Source organism: Vigna unguiculata, chromosome 3 (assembly GCF_004118075.2).
Source record: "Vigna unguiculata cultivar IT97K-499-35 chromosome 3, ASM411807v1, whole genome shotgun sequence".
NCBI lineage: Eukaryota > Viridiplantae > Streptophyta > Magnoliopsida > Fabales > Fabaceae > Vigna > Vigna unguiculata.
Window position 1 is genome coordinate 41909026 of NC_040281.1, and position 18477 is coordinate 41927502.

At 31.1% G+C, this 18477-nt stretch overlaps 2 protein-coding genes across 3 annotated transcripts; one reads left to right on the forward strand and one right to left on the reverse strand.

The window, feature by feature from the left end:
- The first annotated feature begins 7706 nt into the window (after positions 1-7706).
- Positions 7707-9694, forward strand: LOC114178995 (GDSL esterase/lipase At5g55050-like). Its single transcript, XM_028065170.1, has 5 exons — positions 7707-8143; positions 8247-8392; positions 8580-8813; positions 8900-9146; positions 9270-9694. Exons 1-5 carry the CDS (start codon positions 7891-7893, stop codon positions 9497-9499), a joined length of 1110 nt encoding a protein of 369 aa, XP_027920971.1. The 5' UTR covers positions 7707-7890; the 3' UTR covers positions 9500-9694.
- Positions 9695-10489: 795 nt separating this feature from the next.
- On the reverse strand, positions 10490-16447 carry LOC114178518 (conserved oligomeric Golgi complex subunit 8). 2 transcript variants are annotated; one of them, XM_028064476.1, is made up of 11 exons: positions 15940-16447; positions 13740-13888; positions 13541-13618; positions 13309-13402; positions 13130-13204; positions 12690-12986; positions 12397-12464; positions 12256-12310; positions 11948-12086; positions 11325-11509; positions 10490-11095 (listed from the first exon to the last, which is right to left on the reverse strand). In XM_028064476.1, the coding sequence occupies exons 1-11, from the start codon at positions 16204-16206 to the stop codon at positions 10745-10747; spliced, it is 1758 nt and encodes a 585-aa protein (XP_027920277.1). In that variant the 5' UTR covers positions 16207-16447; the 3' UTR covers positions 10490-10744. The 2 variants fall into 2 exon arrangements, with proteins under 2 accessions (XP_027920277.1, XP_027920278.1); XM_028064477.1 differs by lacking the exon at positions 15940-16447 and adding an exon at positions 14493-14736.
- Between the last annotated feature and the right edge of the window lie 2030 nt (positions 16448-18477).

Below are 18477 nucleotides of genomic sequence, written 5' to 3' on the forward strand. Positions count from 1 at the left end.
GTTAAATTTCAAATACTTAAAGAAGTTTTATGGTGATGGTTGATGGTGATGGAGATAATTGTATGGCCTTTGGATTGTGTCCAAAACACAAATTATGTAATGATAGACTAGAAAAACAGTTGCAGTACTTCCTGTACAAAAACTACAACGTAAAAAGGCACTTATGGAGTCAAGAAAGGACACCTAAATCTCCAACCAGAAAACTTTATTTTTAATTCAATGTTAAATTTCAAATACTTATTGAAGTTGCTTGTTGATGATTGATGGTGATGGAATTATTTTGACGGCCTTTGGATTATGTCCAAACCATATTTCACGATATTATACAGTTTTAAACCAGTTGCAGTGCTTGGTGTACAAAAATGGAAACGTAAAAAGGCACTTATGGAGTCAGACGTAGACACTTAAATCTCCAACCAGAAAACTTTATTTTGAATTCAATGTTCAATTTGAAATACTTAATGAAGTTTTATGATGATTGATGGTGATGGAAATACTTGTATGGCCTTTGGATTGTGTACAAATTTATCATTATGTAATGATAGACTAGAAAAACAGTTGCAGTACTTCCTGTACACAAATTACAACGTAAAAAGGCACTTATGGAATCATAAGAGGACACTTAAATCTCGAACCAGAAAACTTTATTTTTAATTCAATCTTCAATTTCAAATACTTATTGAAGTTTTTTGCTGATGATTGATGGTGATGGAATTATTTGGACGGCCTTTGGATTATGTCCAAACCATATTTCACGTAATTATACAGTTTAAAAGCAGTTGCAGTACTACGTGTACAAAACGTAAAACGTAAAAAGGCACTTATGGACTAACAAAAGGACACTTGATTATTGAACTCAAAAAGTTAGTTTTTAAAAAAATGTTGATGAACAACAAACATATTGAATCCAATATAGGCAAATCCTGCACAAATTACACAATTCTGGTTTTGTTGCTCATTGCAAAAAACATCAAATGTCATTCACAAACAACAACCACAAAGCTGAGAATGTGTTTGTCAATGTCATCGGAGTTGAATGTGGAGTGTCATATCCACCAAAAAATGTGATATTCATTAAACTTACAACCTGCAAAAAAATAGATTTTGTTAAGTTGAGGAACAATTTGGGGAACAACTCATCAAAATGCCATTTCAATCATCGAACAAGAAAATACGATAATGGGGTTTCATTTCCGGAAAAACATCACAAAAATAGTGGTTTCATTTGGGGAAGAACATCATAAAAATAGGGGTTTGTAATCGGATAGTAAAACATACCAGAGCACCCTTTGATTTGCAGAACAAGAACACTTCAAAGTAGGGCTTCCAATTCGACGCACGAAGCTATGGCAGCAATCTGCACTCTCGCCGCACTCTCGCCGCACTCAAGCCGCACTCAAGCCGCACTCTCGCCGCACTCTCGCCTTTAGTTTAAACCGCAAGTGAAAGTTCTGTTTTTCTAACTTTTCCTTTTTCCTCTCTTGCGCGTGTATCACAACCTCACAATTCACTCCAACTTCTCTCACGCGTTTCTGGTCCCATTTCCTTAAAAATTATTAAAATATTAAGTGCCACGTAGGCGGGTAACTTTGAGGGTCAAAAAAAGGGGGCATTCTATCATTATCCTAAATATAATTACTGAGGGATATATTTGACATCACAGTAAAGTTTTAAGGATGCAGAAGAAAAGTTGGAGATGCAGGAAGAAACCCCATCCATTGTAGGGAGAACTTTGGGCTTGTCATGGTGAGAAAATAAGTGATTGAGCTGCTTGGGTATGGGAAAGGCCACATAAGTGGATGGCATAATTGAATAGACAATTACTTCTTTTACTTTATCATTTTCTGGAATTTATTATTTTTGGAATACAATAAACAATTTTGATTTTTTTTTTTGGAAATAAATCACTTTTTTTTTTATGAAAACATTTTTCAAAAGCTTTTAATGGGGCGGGAAGTGAAATTTGATCAAATGAAGGAACTTTACCTTTGAATAGATAGATGTGAAATAAACTTTTTATCCATACAAAGAAATATGTAGGAAGTATTGTATGGGAAATGTTCTTTTTATCCATTCAAAAATTTATGGAAATAATATATAAAAAGTATCCTTTTTACCCATGCAAAAAAGTTTGTGAGAAATATTGAGTGAATCATGTATATGTTTAGAGATGGTTTGGGAGACACCGAAGCGAAATAAGTGAAAATACCAAAATTATTAGACAACAACTATCTATACTTGATAAAAAAATAGAAATAAAAAATAATAAAAGGCAATACAATTTCACTTAAATAAAAAAAAATCATATTACGCAATTAAAAATATAATCTTTCATGGTTTTTGAGTATTACATTTGTTGGATACATATACCATAGCGCCCAAACGCATATATGAAACAAAAAAACATGGTTCGTAAGCTGAAAAGGTTATAAAATCATCAATGTAGACATAACTTATACCAAAAAATACAATAATTTTAAATTAATGTTTATTGATTCTTATTTGTATTTTCCTGTTTTTTTTTTTTAATAGTTGATGAGGACCCGCGGAACAAGAAAGTAGTACAACTAAACATTTTTTGTTTGTAGCCAAATTGAGTAAATGTGAATGTCGGTGAAACTTACAACAAAAACCAGAGTATATGTTTTGCATCATAAGGAATCCGCATAGGGACGATTCAATTAAAAATTTATATTCATCTTTTGCCACATATATCAACCTTCCTTCTCATACTAAACAAATATTATTTTGTACAATTATATACATACAACAAAGTTTAAGAATATTTCTCGTCTATCATTGCATTTTCTTATCCATTTTAATGACGTCACATATTTAATTACACTTCTTTCTTCTTTTCATCTCTCTATATATAAGATGTAAATTTTATCTGAAGTGAGTTATGTACACATGTACATAACAGGGGAAGCAAATAATGTTTGAAAACAATATTGTAGAAGAATGAAAAATTTTGTTGGTAATTCCTTGGATTTTGTTGAAGATTTTGTTTGCGGCGCCTGGTTTTGATTCTACAGAAGAAATGAATGCCAAATAGTCCAAATTTTCTAAAACTACAAAACATGATTTTGTTGGAAGAACGAATATACCGTTCGACAACTGGCAGTTAAAAGACAATTATACAGTGTGTCACTTATTTGTCCAAAATCTACTAGTTGTACAATGCAGCTAAGATCTTATTAGAGTCATGCCATAGAATCTTATTTTGGCTAAAATCTATATATATGCCATTGTATTTAACACTTTCTTTTAAAACTTTCCATTCATTTTTTAACTTTTTATAATTTAAAAATCAATTTAATTATTATATTTAAATGTGTTCAGACCAAGAAATAGTTTTATGTTTCTATGATTGATGATCTTATTTAAAAATTAGAAATTCAAGTTTAACATGACACATCAATATATTTAAAAAAAAATATTTAATTTGATATTTTTTTTATATTAGAGATGTCTTTAATAATTTGCTTGGATTGTTATTGAAAAAATAAATAATTGAAGATAAAGAAGTAAGAAATAAGTAAAAATATAGTTTTGATTAGGGATGGCAACGGGGCGGGGCGAGGCAGGGACGGGTATCACTATCCCATATTTATCTCCGTAAAAAAAAATCATCTTCATCCTCATACCCAAACCCAATTGGTATCGAACTTTTGTCTCATCCCCATCCCATCGAGTAACGGGTATAATCTCGTACCCATACCCGTTTTCTTACTGCTTTAATATTAATTTTAATTATTTTTTATAAAATAATACAAAATTATGGCAAAGGAAACACAATATTATCAAATATTCAATATTAGGAGGATGATTGTTTTTTTAATATCAAATACTTTGAAATAAAGTATAATTGTTTACATTTTAGATTAGAATACCAAATAAAATTTCATGACAACCAACACATTTATTAAATTTGCAAACATAATGAAACCTAGTTGATAAAATTTAAAAATAATTTTAAAAAATATAAAAGAAAAAAAATCAAATTAATATACATTTTAATTGGTTGTTTACTTCAATTTTTTAAATTATAATGAATCTCTTTTTTATACACTAATAAAAGTTATAATACATCACTTGATCAAAATGATGCAAAGAACAAATAATAAACATAATAAAATTTTAACATAGATCTTGTATCTTTTGAACTCCAATATATTAGATGGTGATAAAAAAAATATTCATAACAGTTACATTAAATTTTTTTATCGTAGTAAACAAAAATTATTTATACAATTATAGTGAAAAAATTAAAGTATGATTATAGTGAGTTAGAAAATGAAAATAATTAGATAAAATATATCGAAATAGTATTCTACATGATAAAAATAAACAAAAAATAAAAATATTAAAAAATTAACAAAAGTGTGTCTTATAAAAAATTTGGATATTATTGAAAGGAATCGCACAGAGGAAAACAAATGTATAATTAAGGATATGATAAGATGAAAAATATCTTAGAGATCTAAGACAAATTTTCAAATATCAACATATATACTCAATGGTTGAGAAATAACAAAAGTTGTTTTAGCGAAACAAAAAAGTTCTTCAAATGAAACACAAATTAATAATAATCAGTAATTTTTTTTATATTACCTTGTAAATGAAAGGTTTATGCTATTAAACACTTAAATTGAGAGTATTAAACATTCTCATGTGAAAGAAAAATATACAATTAATAAAAATATGAAAAAATAATAGAAATATTCAAATGTTAGAAATACAATTTTTTTAATTGACATACATCATTTTAACATAATTACACAAAGGTTATGATAAGATAAAAAAATATATTGAAGATGCGAATGAGTTTCATAACAAACCAAATAATTAAAAGAAATAAAAATAGAAAGTATATATATATATATATATATATATATATATATATATATATATATATATATATATATATGATTACTTAATTAATTGTGAATATTTTAATAATTTAAACGATGATAGAGATATAGCGGGAACGGGTATTATGGCGTGGATATGTACATCCCCATTCCATCCCCATACCCAATTGAAAAAATCGGGGATTCCCATACCCATACTCATACCTAGTCAATGCGGAGATTTCCCATCAAAACGGGGACGAGTTTGGGCAATACTCACGGGAACGAGTTTATTTGTCATCTCTAGTTTTGATTAGAAGAAAAATGAAAAGGAAATAACTTTTGTATTATTTTATTTGATTTTTGTATCATTACATAGTATTATTTTATTTATTTATTATATTTAAAAGTAGAAAAAACACTCCTTAATCCATCTTAAAATTATAATTAATTATTTAATGTAGTTATTTATAATGCAAGTAAAAAGATTAAACATTATTGGGAGAATATAAGAGATAAGAAAAAGTCCTGGATATTCTAATATTAAGATTAAATATCATCATTAGCATAGATGACAAAATTTATATCACAATTTTATCCTCAAAAAATTAAAAAAAAATTGTATTTAAATTATCTTTAACCATTCGTAATACTATTAATTACATTAAAATTATCATTTATATACTTAACCTGAACTTTCTCTTATTATTTTTAAGAAATATTTGTCGTCTCTCATGTTCCCCACAATCTTTTTTATTATTAGTCATTTATTTACAATATGTGTTAATTTTCTTCCTAGCCATATTTTCTATACGGGAAATGATATTACTCCTGAAAATTCTTATATTATATGAATTTTTTTTTTTTAAAAAAAATTTGTAAGAAAAGATTTTTTTTTGTTACTTTTTATAAGAATCTTAATTGACAGGTAATTCTTTCATGGATAATTATTTCCTATAAAATTAAAAAATTGCAAATATTTCTTACAAAATTTGTTGTTTCATACAAAATATTTTTCTAAAAAATTGGTAACAATTTCTTACAAAAAAATTTTCACAACAAATTTTGTTAGTATTTCCTAAAAAAAAATTAATAAAAGAATATGAGTTTTTTTAATAGTGTATGACATTCTTAAAAAAATATAACTACTTATAATAATTTTTTATAAGTAATTAATATATTATTATAGTGTTAGAATATGATGTAAAGTGAATTTTTATATGAGGGAAAGTGAATTTAAAAGTGTATAAGCTTTTTTTTTTCTTTCTATATTTGCATCAGCATTGTTTCTACCCACCTCCTTACTATTAGTCTTTCTTCTATCTTATTATAGTTTCTGGTAATTTCTATTAGCATAATATTTTATGTTTGGTCTTTCTGTAAGTTGATACTGATTTAAGATTAATAAAACACAGTTTCATTGATTTTAATAAAAATATATAAATATTAAATAAATATAATAACTTTATTATCTAAAACATAAAATAAGAATATCATAATATTTTATGTATGAAATAAGAGTATGACATAGAAAGGGCAAGGGAAAATTCAGGTTGTTAGATAATTTATTCGAGAGAAATTTAAAATTGATTCTTTTCATATATTTTTTTCAAAATCATAGAATGAGTAAGTAAACCAACATTTAAAAAAAAAACGATGCCAAAAGTGTGTGTGCAGTATACTAAAATGAAAAGGCTGTCTGAAAGTGATGAACAAAAAAAACCTTGGTGGGGGCCAGTAAATGGTTGCCATTGGAAAATTGTACACGATGATACCAATGTTGTTAAAGCAAAACAAAGCATTGAGAAGAAAACAACATGTTTCATAATCGAAAACCTAACACACGCCATCATATTCTCCACCTCCAATAAAACCAGCCACAAAGCAGTGATTGAGCAACGTCATAAATTCTCATAACACCACAAAATTTTGGCTTTAGACCTATGTCGGGGCTTAATTAACTTTTACTTAAGCGGTTATCCGCACCAAATAAACAAAACACAAACTTCCAACCACTCCTTCAAGTATTTTCACACAGTTAATTTCAGTTTCATTTTCTCAACTAAGAATATCAATGGGAAGGGCAGAATACAACTACCTGTTGAATAAATAGTCATCTCGTACCTGTATTTATATCTATATTTATACATATATTCGTTATGCCGGTGTCCGCATATTTCTTTTAATGTTTACAGATATTCATGGGTATCCAGGTATTTACCAAAAGAAAATTTTAATATTTAATAAAATATCATAACGATAAATTCAAGTAAAAATACAATGCATAACATTCTTAAATTTTAAACAAAGTGCAAATAACCTATTTAAATAGTGTTGAATGACACTTTACAAAGAAATGGAGATTTTTTAAAACCAATTGATAAAAAATAACAAAATAATTTATATTTTTTAATTTAAATTAGAGTATAGCGAGTACGGGTATCTACATGTATGATATCCGTATCCGCTCCATTAACATGCGGGTATAAAATATATCCGTATCCATTATCCGAGGATATCCATTTACAATATCAATTTCTTATCCGTAGTGAATTTTATTTGCAAATACCACGGATACAAATTTTTTAACATCCCTGCTCACTACCTACGTTAATTCATAATGTTGTGTTGTTAAAAATACTTAATTGTGATTAATAAGCCACCAAAACTACATATAGAAAATAGCATTTAAATTTTTGTTCATTAAATAAGTAAAAAGTTTAAATACTTTTTACCACTTTTTAGAAATATTTGTAACATTAATAAACAAACAAACAGGTATATATATTGAGAATTATGCTTTGAACCGTTCCTGCTGATTCTAACAATGGTCGGCCATGTCGATGTTTGTTTTAACATTATCTTATAATATTTGTTTGAGACAATGACCAGCATCTTTAACCTTTCCTTTTCGTTATGTTTTTACGTGTACCACGTTTATATAAATTCTACGGTTTTTACATTTGGTTCGTACCAGAGATTAGACACTGATTAATTACTCTAGTGTGATAATCTCTCACGGGTTTAAAGCTCAGAAATGGCACCCTTTGTCAGCAATAACTATGCTTTGGTGTTTTTATCTGTTCTCTTTTCTCTGGCCATGCACGTAGCTCATGGGAATAATGATGCGCCACCATTATTCATATTTGGAGACTCAACTTTCGATGTTGGAACCAACAATTTTCTTAGGTCCAAAGCAAGGGCCAATTTCCCCTACAACGGCATTGATTTTTATAATTCACTTCCCACAGGAAGGTTTAGCAATGGCTTCAACACTGCAGACCAAATTGGTAAAAACATTATTTGAAGAATTTGTTTTCACATAATTAGTCTTATGGAATGTTTTTTATTGAATGTTTTTCCTGCACTTTTTTTTGGTTCTGTGGAAACTAGCGAGGCTATTCGGTTATCAGCAGAGTCCACCACCTTTTTTGACTTCACAGAAAAATAAAAACAGTTCCAAGAATAACATTCTGCAGGGTGTAAATTTCGCGTCAGGGGGATCAGGAATTCTCAGAGAAACAGGGTCCTTGGAATGGGTAATCACTAGTAACATATGTGAAGAAAGATTTAAGTACAAATTTCTGTGTTTTACTCATTGTTTTACTCATTTGCATGCTGATATCAGATATTTTTTGCATGTTTCAGTTTATAAAGATTCTATAGATTTGGTTGGAGTGATTGTATAGATTGAATGTTATAAATATCTGTAATTGATGTTTGTAGGGAGAAGTGGTTTTCTTTGAAAGACAGGTGGCACAATTTGCATCGGTTCGTGCAAGAATCAACGGGATACTGGGAGGAGAAAAAGCTGATACATTTGTTTCGAAGTCTTTGTTTCTCATTAGCGTTGGAAGCAATGATCTCTTCGATTTTGCACGTAACGACAGTGGGTCCATTCATTTGGGCGCAGAAGAATATTTATCTGTTACACAACACACATACTACTCTCATTTAAAGGTAACAACTTTCGCAGCACCCAATTGGTATATATAAAAGAAGACATGGTTGGTTGATTAGTATAAGTATTGGGGTTAAAACTGCAGAAGCTTTATGAGTTGGGGGCTAGAAAATTTGGCATCATAAGCGTTGCACCCATAGGATGTTGTCCCGCTATAACGTCTGGCAATGGAGGGCAGTGTGTGAAAGCACTGAATGATTTTGCAGTTGCGTTCCATTCAACGACTAAACTTCTTCTCCTGAAGCTGAGTTCAGAATTGGAAGGCTTCCGCTACTCACTTGCTGACTCTTTTCTGATGACCAACACCTTGTTAAACAATGCATCTGCTTTCGGTAAGCACCACCATGTAAACATTTTCATCATTCCGGTTTTACGTTATAAACATAAGTTTTGACTCAATCGACCCAAACTGCTACGATTTGTGATGAAGTATTTGAATGTTGGGTAACGTGTAGGGTTGAATGAAACGAAGTCAGCATGTTGCGGAAGTGGGTATCTGAATGGAAAAGATGGATGCATAAAAGCTCACAACGCTACTCTTTGTGCAAATCGAGAAGAGTTCTTGTTTTGGGATTGGTTTCATCCTACTGAGAAAGTTTCTAAATTGGCTGCTGAGACGGTATTTGGAGGAGGCATCAACTTTGTTAGTCCAATCAATTTTAGCCAGTTAGCTTCTTCCTATTGATGATGTCTCGGTCATAACAAACTATTACAATTTTATATGAAATAACGAAGCTGGCATATCTCAACGCCACTCTTTGCTTTTTTGTTCAGAAAAAGTATCATATTTGCTCATCGATACCTCAAAATTGTATCGTGTGTGAGCGTGTAATAAGAGTTGCAATTTATATAAGAGGCATCAAGTGATTGTATTGTTTGAGTAGGTTATAAGTTTTGCTGAATAGGAAATTACTCTAATCTTCTAAGAGAGAACAGAGGAAAGGAGAGAAGAATGGACTAATTATTTCACTAATTTCGTCAATGAACTATAATACAGTTATGTAAGATCAGTCACTTACACGTCTCCCTCTGACAAAATGCTAATAAACCCCTTATATGGTTTTCTGATATGCGAAATATCACAATCTTTCCATTTTCTCTAGTATGACAATAACCCTTATGACCCACACTCCACCTCATTTATATCATTAAGTTGTTCCTTAGCATAGGATTTGGATCTATCATAATCGTGAAAATAATCTTAAGTGTGAGAATCACATAGTTAGAAATAACAAAATTAAACACACCATAAAAAAAAAGACATACTAACTCATTGTCTTAATATTTTAAATTAAAAGTAATATCAAATTCTTGTGTAAGATAAGATACAATATCACACACATATAATATATATTAATATATATATATATATATATAATATCTTCATAATTACCTTTCATTAAAAAAAAAAAAACCACCTCACAGAGACAATGTAAATATTGTTCAAAAGAAAATATACCGAACTGAACTTTTTCTTGGCATAAAGCTTTAGTTCAAGAGTCCATAATAAATGGGGTTAGCCTTTTTTACAGTCTGCAGATCACATCATATTATGATAAGTACTTCTAAAATATTAAAACTAAAATTATAAAAACTATATTTTTGTCCTGCCTTACGTAATCTATTTTTTCTTCTCTCAACCCTACGGTGTTAATAAAAGGAAAGCAGAAACGAGGCACTTGGAAGGTACAACATAGATGAAAATATTATCCCCCAAAAACAAAACTGTTCTCTACAAGTAATCTCTTTGTTTTTCTAACACAAATTCTAAGGCCTATTCATATGATGTAGTCCCGTAATATAATTACAGCTGACGACGCCCGTCTTAGAGTACAGGAAGAATAAAACGAACGGTGACAAGATATAAACACTGAAACGGGGGAGCAATATCAAAAATAAAAACTAAAAATCTTGTTCATCTCTAATGTCATTATTCAAGCGGCTTTTCAAGATTAGTGTCTTCCTGATCTGTGTGCGAAGTATGGCCTTCTTCAGGACCTTCTTTAGAGACTTCTTCAGGGTCCTCTGCGTGCACCTCTTTGCCATTGACGGTTTCAGATTCTTTGGCATCAGCTGTTTCCCCATTTTCCATTTTTGGCAGTTCGCCATTCACAGCTACGCTCTTCGATTCTCCACTGTTCACTGCTTTTGGGAGTTCTCGTGCAGAGGAGGCCTCTAAAAGGCGGCTGATTCCATTATAAACATTCTTGGCATCCATAACAAGAGTTGCTCCACCAGGATAGCAACGCCCAAAACAAGTTGCGCAATGAGGATAAGCAACCTATAAATTGAATTTGAAGGTAATATAGATTATACAAAGCATCTTAAGATTGAACAACAGGTTAAGTGAAGTGGTTCAGGAGTTTGCATTAGGTTATAGGTCCTAATATTGATGACATCCTTGCAGGGAAACTAAGTAATCAATATGTAGAGTAATTCTATTGACGAGTGTAGATAATCTCAGAATAGAATCAGTTATGAAGATGCATTGTGTAAGACAAATAAAATACCTCAGTAAATGACCGGCAGAGTGAGAGGAAAAGCCCTGACTCGTTAGCCCGTAGCACTCGCGTTGTATTGTACAGCAACAATGAATCAGAAACTGCCCGTAATCCCTTTATCAATTCTTGGGCAAGGACATGTTTTAGACTTATTGGGGCACATGGACGTAGCTCATTCATTGCTGCTGATACACCTGCAGCCACCAAATAGTAGACATTAAGATGGATAAGAGGTATCAGATATTTAGGAGTCTTTAGTTATAAAATTATTTTCACAGTAATAATTACCCACATTATATAATAACATACTCAGTTGTTTACATTGACTGTTGACACACATATTCAGTCATGTCTCTTGTTTCCTACCTTTATCAAAGGTTTATAAAATCCGTAGAATATGAAGCATACATCGTAAAGCATCATGGAATCACATGATTAACAGCACCTTACGTAATTTCATGAAAGAAGCTTCTTAAAACATGACCCATCAACCATGGACATTTCCATTTTGTACTTATTTTATATTTCCAACAGTGAGAATGTACGTTAGCATGCGAGTGGTAATGTAAAATAGGCAAAGGATAATGGACAAGTAATGAAGATATTTAGAACAAAACATTTACTAGACTCACCATTAATAAAAACAGCAAGAGGTGGATGCTCCATCAAATTAGAGGGCGGAGTGACATCCTCGTGATTTTCATCACCAACAGAACTTCCAGAAAAGCCAACTGCTGGCAAGGGAACCCATCGATGTGAATCCAAGACCAACTGTGAACAAATTCATCTCATAATCACTACATAAAAGATAGACAACTAATTGGGAAAAAAAAGGAAAAAGAGGTCCCTAGATGTTGACTTGTTTGTATAAACCAATGGTCAATGCATAAAAGCAATTTCAGTAACTCCCATGTAAAATATTTAAACTTCACAGCATTACCTGAAAATTCTCTACTGCAGTACTCATATTTTTGGAGAATAAGTTCAGAACAGCTCTGTAAAGAAACCATCATATATATTAAAAAATGTTCTATATGTATGTCTTAATATAATAACAGATCATTAAAGGAGCATGTTTTACTCTTCAAAAAGTGATGGGAGCAAGCCTCGAAAATCTAGTCCAACCCAACCAAGTCCCATGGCACAATACTGTTAAAAACACAGAAAAATAAAAGAAAGTTAGATGTAATCTCTTCTTGTTGTATTAGTCAAGCAGTACTAGCAAGAAGGACAAACTTAAGTGTGCTCCTTTGACCTAATTTTCCACAGGAAGGGGGGCTGCTAGAAATCTAATATTCCTTGAATTTATGTAGTCTGTACAATATCATATTCTTTCCAATTTCAAATCAACAGAGTATGATAGAAGAAGCCCACCATGCACTGATCCAAAATATTTGACAGTGATCCACCTTCAGTTATCTTTGGAAGCATAAGTTTCAAAGTTTGCAGGTGTGAGGTAATTTGGTGCATTGCCCAGCTAAAAAGAAGCCCACCATCATAATTTTCCTCGCTTCCTGATGTGTCGTCAGCAAATATTGCTCGGTATTGGTTAACAACATCAAAAAGATGCATTCTGTGACAGTTGATCATCCCTTTTAAGTATTCGTATGGATTTGACTGGTCCAGATCCTCAAGTATACCAGTAAGCCATGCCTCTCGGCATCTCAAGAACTAAACATAAATAAATGCTTAGTCAAATGAAAGCCAAAAAAGAGACCAAGGAGATGCAACGGAACTGAAAATTTTGACGTAAGAGACAAGCAAGTAATGGCAAAGGAAGACTGCACCCAAAAAAAAAAATCATTAAATCTTACCAGCAAACGCATTCCATACTCACTGAATACTCCTATTCGCCGTAAATATCCAATAATGCGAAGGCACTCAGGTAACTAGCAAAGAAAGATACAGTAATAAGAAACTACAAAAGAAAACATTTTTATAGATAAATCAAGTGGGATTTCTTTGAGTATTAAATCATAATCACTGCATAAACCTGAATATTTGAACGAAGTTTCTGTAGAAGCTGAGAAAGAAGTGATTGGGTAGTCAGCCTAACCTCTGCAGCCAATGCTTGAATCACGGGTAACCTTTGCACCCAGGAAAAACATTTAGTAACAAGAACAAAAATATATATAGACCATACATATATACATAACACGAAGAAAAGGAATCTTATTTATAGTTAAATGACTTATAGACATTGTGGAAGAAGAATCTAAACTTACTTTGGATGCATGGTTGAAAGTTTGGCAACAAATGCTTCCAGATCCAGGGCTTCATCATAATTCCCATTCCGTACACATCTGTAAAAATAAAGTAATTTACATTGCTTCTAACAGAGGAAGAGCTCTTCATACTATGTAAGAACATTAGTACGTGAAAATCCCAGGAGTGTAATAAAATAGTCTATCTTTTTTAACATACGTGTCCATGAGTTGAGGAATTTCTAGCAAGTCAAGCAATGTACTGTGATTAGCTAGCATTGTTTGGTTCATCTTCCTCTTCTCCAAAATCTGCTCAGCAGATTCTATGAATTCAGTGCATCCAGATGTCAGCTTTGGGATCTCATTTATCTGTGACAGAGGAGATCAATACTCAATGCCAAATGTTTATGACCAAACACACAGTAAATAAATAGAAATTCGTTATGACAAGGAGAAGGAAATTGTATAATCACAAAAGCTGGGAAATTATAAACGACAAAGAACAGGATAAAACATTGAAGCTGCAGGAAAGCTGTCTAATCTTTCTACATGTTTGTCAACGAAACCATTAACAGACCTAATGAAAAAAGTGAACGCTAAGAGGGATAAGGTGACAAAGGGGATTAGAGTTGGTTTCAGCCATAAACAAACCAGGGTCAGGCTCAATTCTAATAACAGTAAGAATGACTTAGTTATTAGTCATATGCATTATGGGGAGAACCAAACAGATGCAGTGGGGGCAGGCGTGGGCCATACCCCTCCTTAACTTTTTTATAACTGCTACATGTATTTGTTTTTGGGGTATTGGGAACCCCCTTCCCCATCCCCCAGTTCATGTTAGCCTCCTCTTCTATGAATTGGGTTAAACAAGTAGATAGCATACTTCAGTTTACAAAGCCCAATAACTTACTTGTTAAACTTATATAAGTAATAAAATATTGGATTCAGCTACAGCTTCAAAAAGAATTTTCACCTGTCACTTTATTTCCTGCTCAAACAAGTTTGTGACCTGCCAAGATTGCTGTCCCCATTGAAGATTGCACACAATCACAAGAGGTTATTTTCTGCCACTAAAGCTTCCAATATGTCTTTTTGGTCTACAACTCAGGCCACAATTATATTTTTAAATGAGAGAGCAAGAGATTGGTTGCTAAACCATTGTCATCAGGGTTCAGCAGCTTACAAAGTCATTGTACAACAGCATAGCGTAATCCACACCACTTCTAGAATAGTATTTTATTTTTTACATATTTAAATTTCCTTAACAATATTGTAGCTATTGTATGAATAAATAATTTTCATTAAGTGCTTTTAATTAATTTTTAATTTTGCTCCAGAGTAAAACTAAAAGTCCGTGATGTATTTAACTTCTATTTAAGTCTATAATTAAGACTTTTTTCTTTTGGCCCTTCATTAAATAATTTGTGGATTTGTCCCTAGGCAGAAATGTTGAATAGCAGCCAGGAGACTGGGTTTCTCCTAAAATACAGCCCAATAGATGTAGATCATAGGCTAAGAAAATCAATGACAATCTGAACCTTGGATCTTATCACTCATTCCAGACTCTGAACAAGGTTAACAATGTTTCAATCAGAGCGAAATGTCCCCTTAGGTGAGACAGTGCAACCCTAAACTCCTGACTCCTATGTTGTCTGATTATTCAAAGTTCAAGGTGCAGAAATCTGGTGCCATAGCTATCTGAGATCATCCTTCTTAAGTCACTGAGTTTCTTATTCACCACCGCGATCCTCAGGTTTTTAAGAATTCTTAGTAATCAGTCGCCACTTACAAGAATTGTACCCAGAGAAGAAGATTAATTCTTTTGGTGCAGTGTGTTATTCCTTATTGCTTATGCTAGGAGCAATAAGGGTGAGCACAGGGAATTAGAACTTGGGTTGGTTTCTGTTATAAACAAACCAGGGCTATTCAACTCTAATAATATTAACACTAAGTTAACTAGTTATGTGTCATAAATAAATTAGAAGTGAAAGAGAGCGAGAAGAAGCGACACGCAGTACAAATTAATAGGGATTGGGTTGGGAATACAGGCTCCTTGGAAAATTCTGGACTGTCAGAATTGCTCTCAGCTATGCTTGTTTCTAAGTTTTCCACTTAGTTTTGTAACCATGATGATTCAGATTGAGAAGAGGAGTGTTATTCAATACAAATATGGTTTTTTTATACATGTCCTTTAGTTTTCCAATCCAATTAAATTAGTAACACGCTTTACACTCAGTTGAACCCAATCACCTAATTTTATGCCAACCAACGAAATGCTCCTAAGATGTGTACGAAGCACAATCACATTTGCAACAATAAGCAATTCCACTTCGTTATAGCTTGAATTTAATATAAGCAAAGCTAGAAAATTGAAATATAAGAAGAAGATGAAATGAAAAGCGATAGTATAGAGAAGGTACGAGAGATTCGAGATGGTTGTCAATGGAGGAGACTTCGTGGCGAATGGCGATTAAGGCATCGGCGGCGGCAATGAAAGATCGGTAATTGGCGACGGCGACCTCTTGCATTTGGCGGCGAATGCGGTCGGCATCGACACGGAGGAGTTCGGGCTCCTTGTGAAGGCGATCAAGAGTGAAGGATAGGAGTTCGGAGACGTAGGGTTGCTGTGACTCCGACGCCAGAGGAAGGGGAAGCGCCGCCTCCGATTCCGATGATCCCAACTCCATTATTCTCCGCAAATCAAATCGCAGTCTCAACTGAAGCTCAGATCTGATTTCACTTCATCTCTGCTGTTGCAAAGAAATCTGAATCAGATCTCAGATTGCACTGCTATTTGGGGAGAAATGAGCCTCCACTGCAACAAATTTTACTCTCTTAAACTCTAAGGATTTAAGTTTTCAACATTCAGTTATGGCGTTGGGTTCCCACCACAAAAACTTCTATACAAACATTTCCTTGGAATATAGTTGAATTTCTTTTGTGTTTTTCATATCGATTAACTTATAGCATGGATTTATTTTAATAAAAGTTGTTATGAATATGAGAAAAATAAGAAAAAGATTAAATTGATGTTTTATAAAATAAAAATAATTTATATAAAAGTAAAAGATAAGAATTTGGAGAAGTTCAATAATGGGGTGTTTCAATTCTGTGCAATTCATTTTGTGTTTGAAGAATTTAGATTTTCTTATAATAAAATGTTTTATTTGATAGATAAATTAGAAAGTATTTAATATGTAAGTATTCATTATAGCATTTCAATGAGTTAAATTATTATAAGTTCAAATATCCTTAAAATTAGAGATGACAAATAATCTTGTTGGGTGAGTATTGTCCAAATTTGTCTCTGTTTTGACGGAAAATCTTCTCCTTGATTGAGTATGAGTATTGGTATAGGAAGTTTCTGACTTTTTCAGTTGGGTGTGAGATGGACATAAGGATGTACATGTTCCCGTCATAATACTCATCTTCACCATATCTTCGTTCACGTTTAAACTATTAAAATATTAAAAATTTAATTAAGTAACCCTATATATATATATATATATATATATATACTTTCTATTTTTTATTTCTTATAATAATTTGGTTTGTCATGAAACTCATTTGCATCTCATCTCCAATATATTTTTTCATCTTATCATAACCTTTATATAATTATGTTAAACTCATGTATGTCAATTAAAAAAACTTTATGTCTCACAATTGAATATTTTTATCATTTTTTAATATTTTTATTTATTGTATATTTTCTTTTCATTTACTGGGTAATATAAAAGAAATTTCTTTACTTATTATTATTAATTTTTGTTTCATTTAAATAACTCTTTTGTTTCGCTAAAAAAATTTTTGTTATTTCTCAACCATTAATTATATATGTTGACATTTAAAAAGTTTTCTTAGATCTCTAAGTTATTTTTAATGTTATCATACCCTTAGTTATACATTTGTTTACCTTTTGTGCGATCTTTTTCAATAGTCTCTCTCTCAAATGGTTTATAAGACAAACATTTGTTAATTTTTTAATAGTTCTATTTGTTGTTTATTTTTATCATGTAGAATACTATTTCGATATATTTTATCTAATTATTTTTTATTTTCTAACTCATTATCAATCATATTGTAATTTTTTCACTATTATATAAATAATTTTTTTTTACTACAATATAAAAATTTAATGTAATTGTCATCAATATTTTTTTATCACCATCCAACATATATTGGAGTTCAAAAGATACAAGATATATGTTAAAATTTTATTTTTATCTTTATTATTTGTTCTTTCTGTCATTTTGATCAAGTGATGTATTATAACTTTTATTAATGTATAAAAAAATATTTATTAGAATTTAAAAAATTGAAGTAAATAAACATTTAAAATATATTTTAATTTGAATATTTTTTTCCTTTTATATTGTTTAAAAAATATTTTTAAAATTTTATCAACTAGGTTTCATTAATGTTTGAAAATTTAATAAATGTTTTGGTTCTCATGAAATTTTATTTGGTATTTTAATCTAAAATGTAAACAATTATAATTTATTTCAAAGCATTTGATATCGAAGAAAAATTATAGTCATAATATTGAATATTTGATAATAGGTTAAATCATTCCAGAGGTCCCCATTTTTGTAACGAAATCTTAAGTAGGTCCCTCAATTTTTATTTAACTCAATTGAGTCCCTATCTTGGAAAATTCGTTGCAATCAGTTCCTTTCTATTAGTTGCACAGTAACGGTGTTAATTATGTGTCACGTGTCAGCACGTGATTTTTTTAATTTTTTTTTAATTTTTAATTTTTTTTTATAATTTTTTGAAAAAAAATTAAAATTTCCACATGTCAATCTAACATTATGCCACGTGACAGAGATAGTGTGATGTGGTAGTGACAATGCCACATGTCACTATTAGATGTGAGAAGTCTTAATGTAGTCCCTGTATTTGTTATTTTGTCTCAATTTGGTCTCAATTTTTTTAAAACTGAATCAATTTCATCC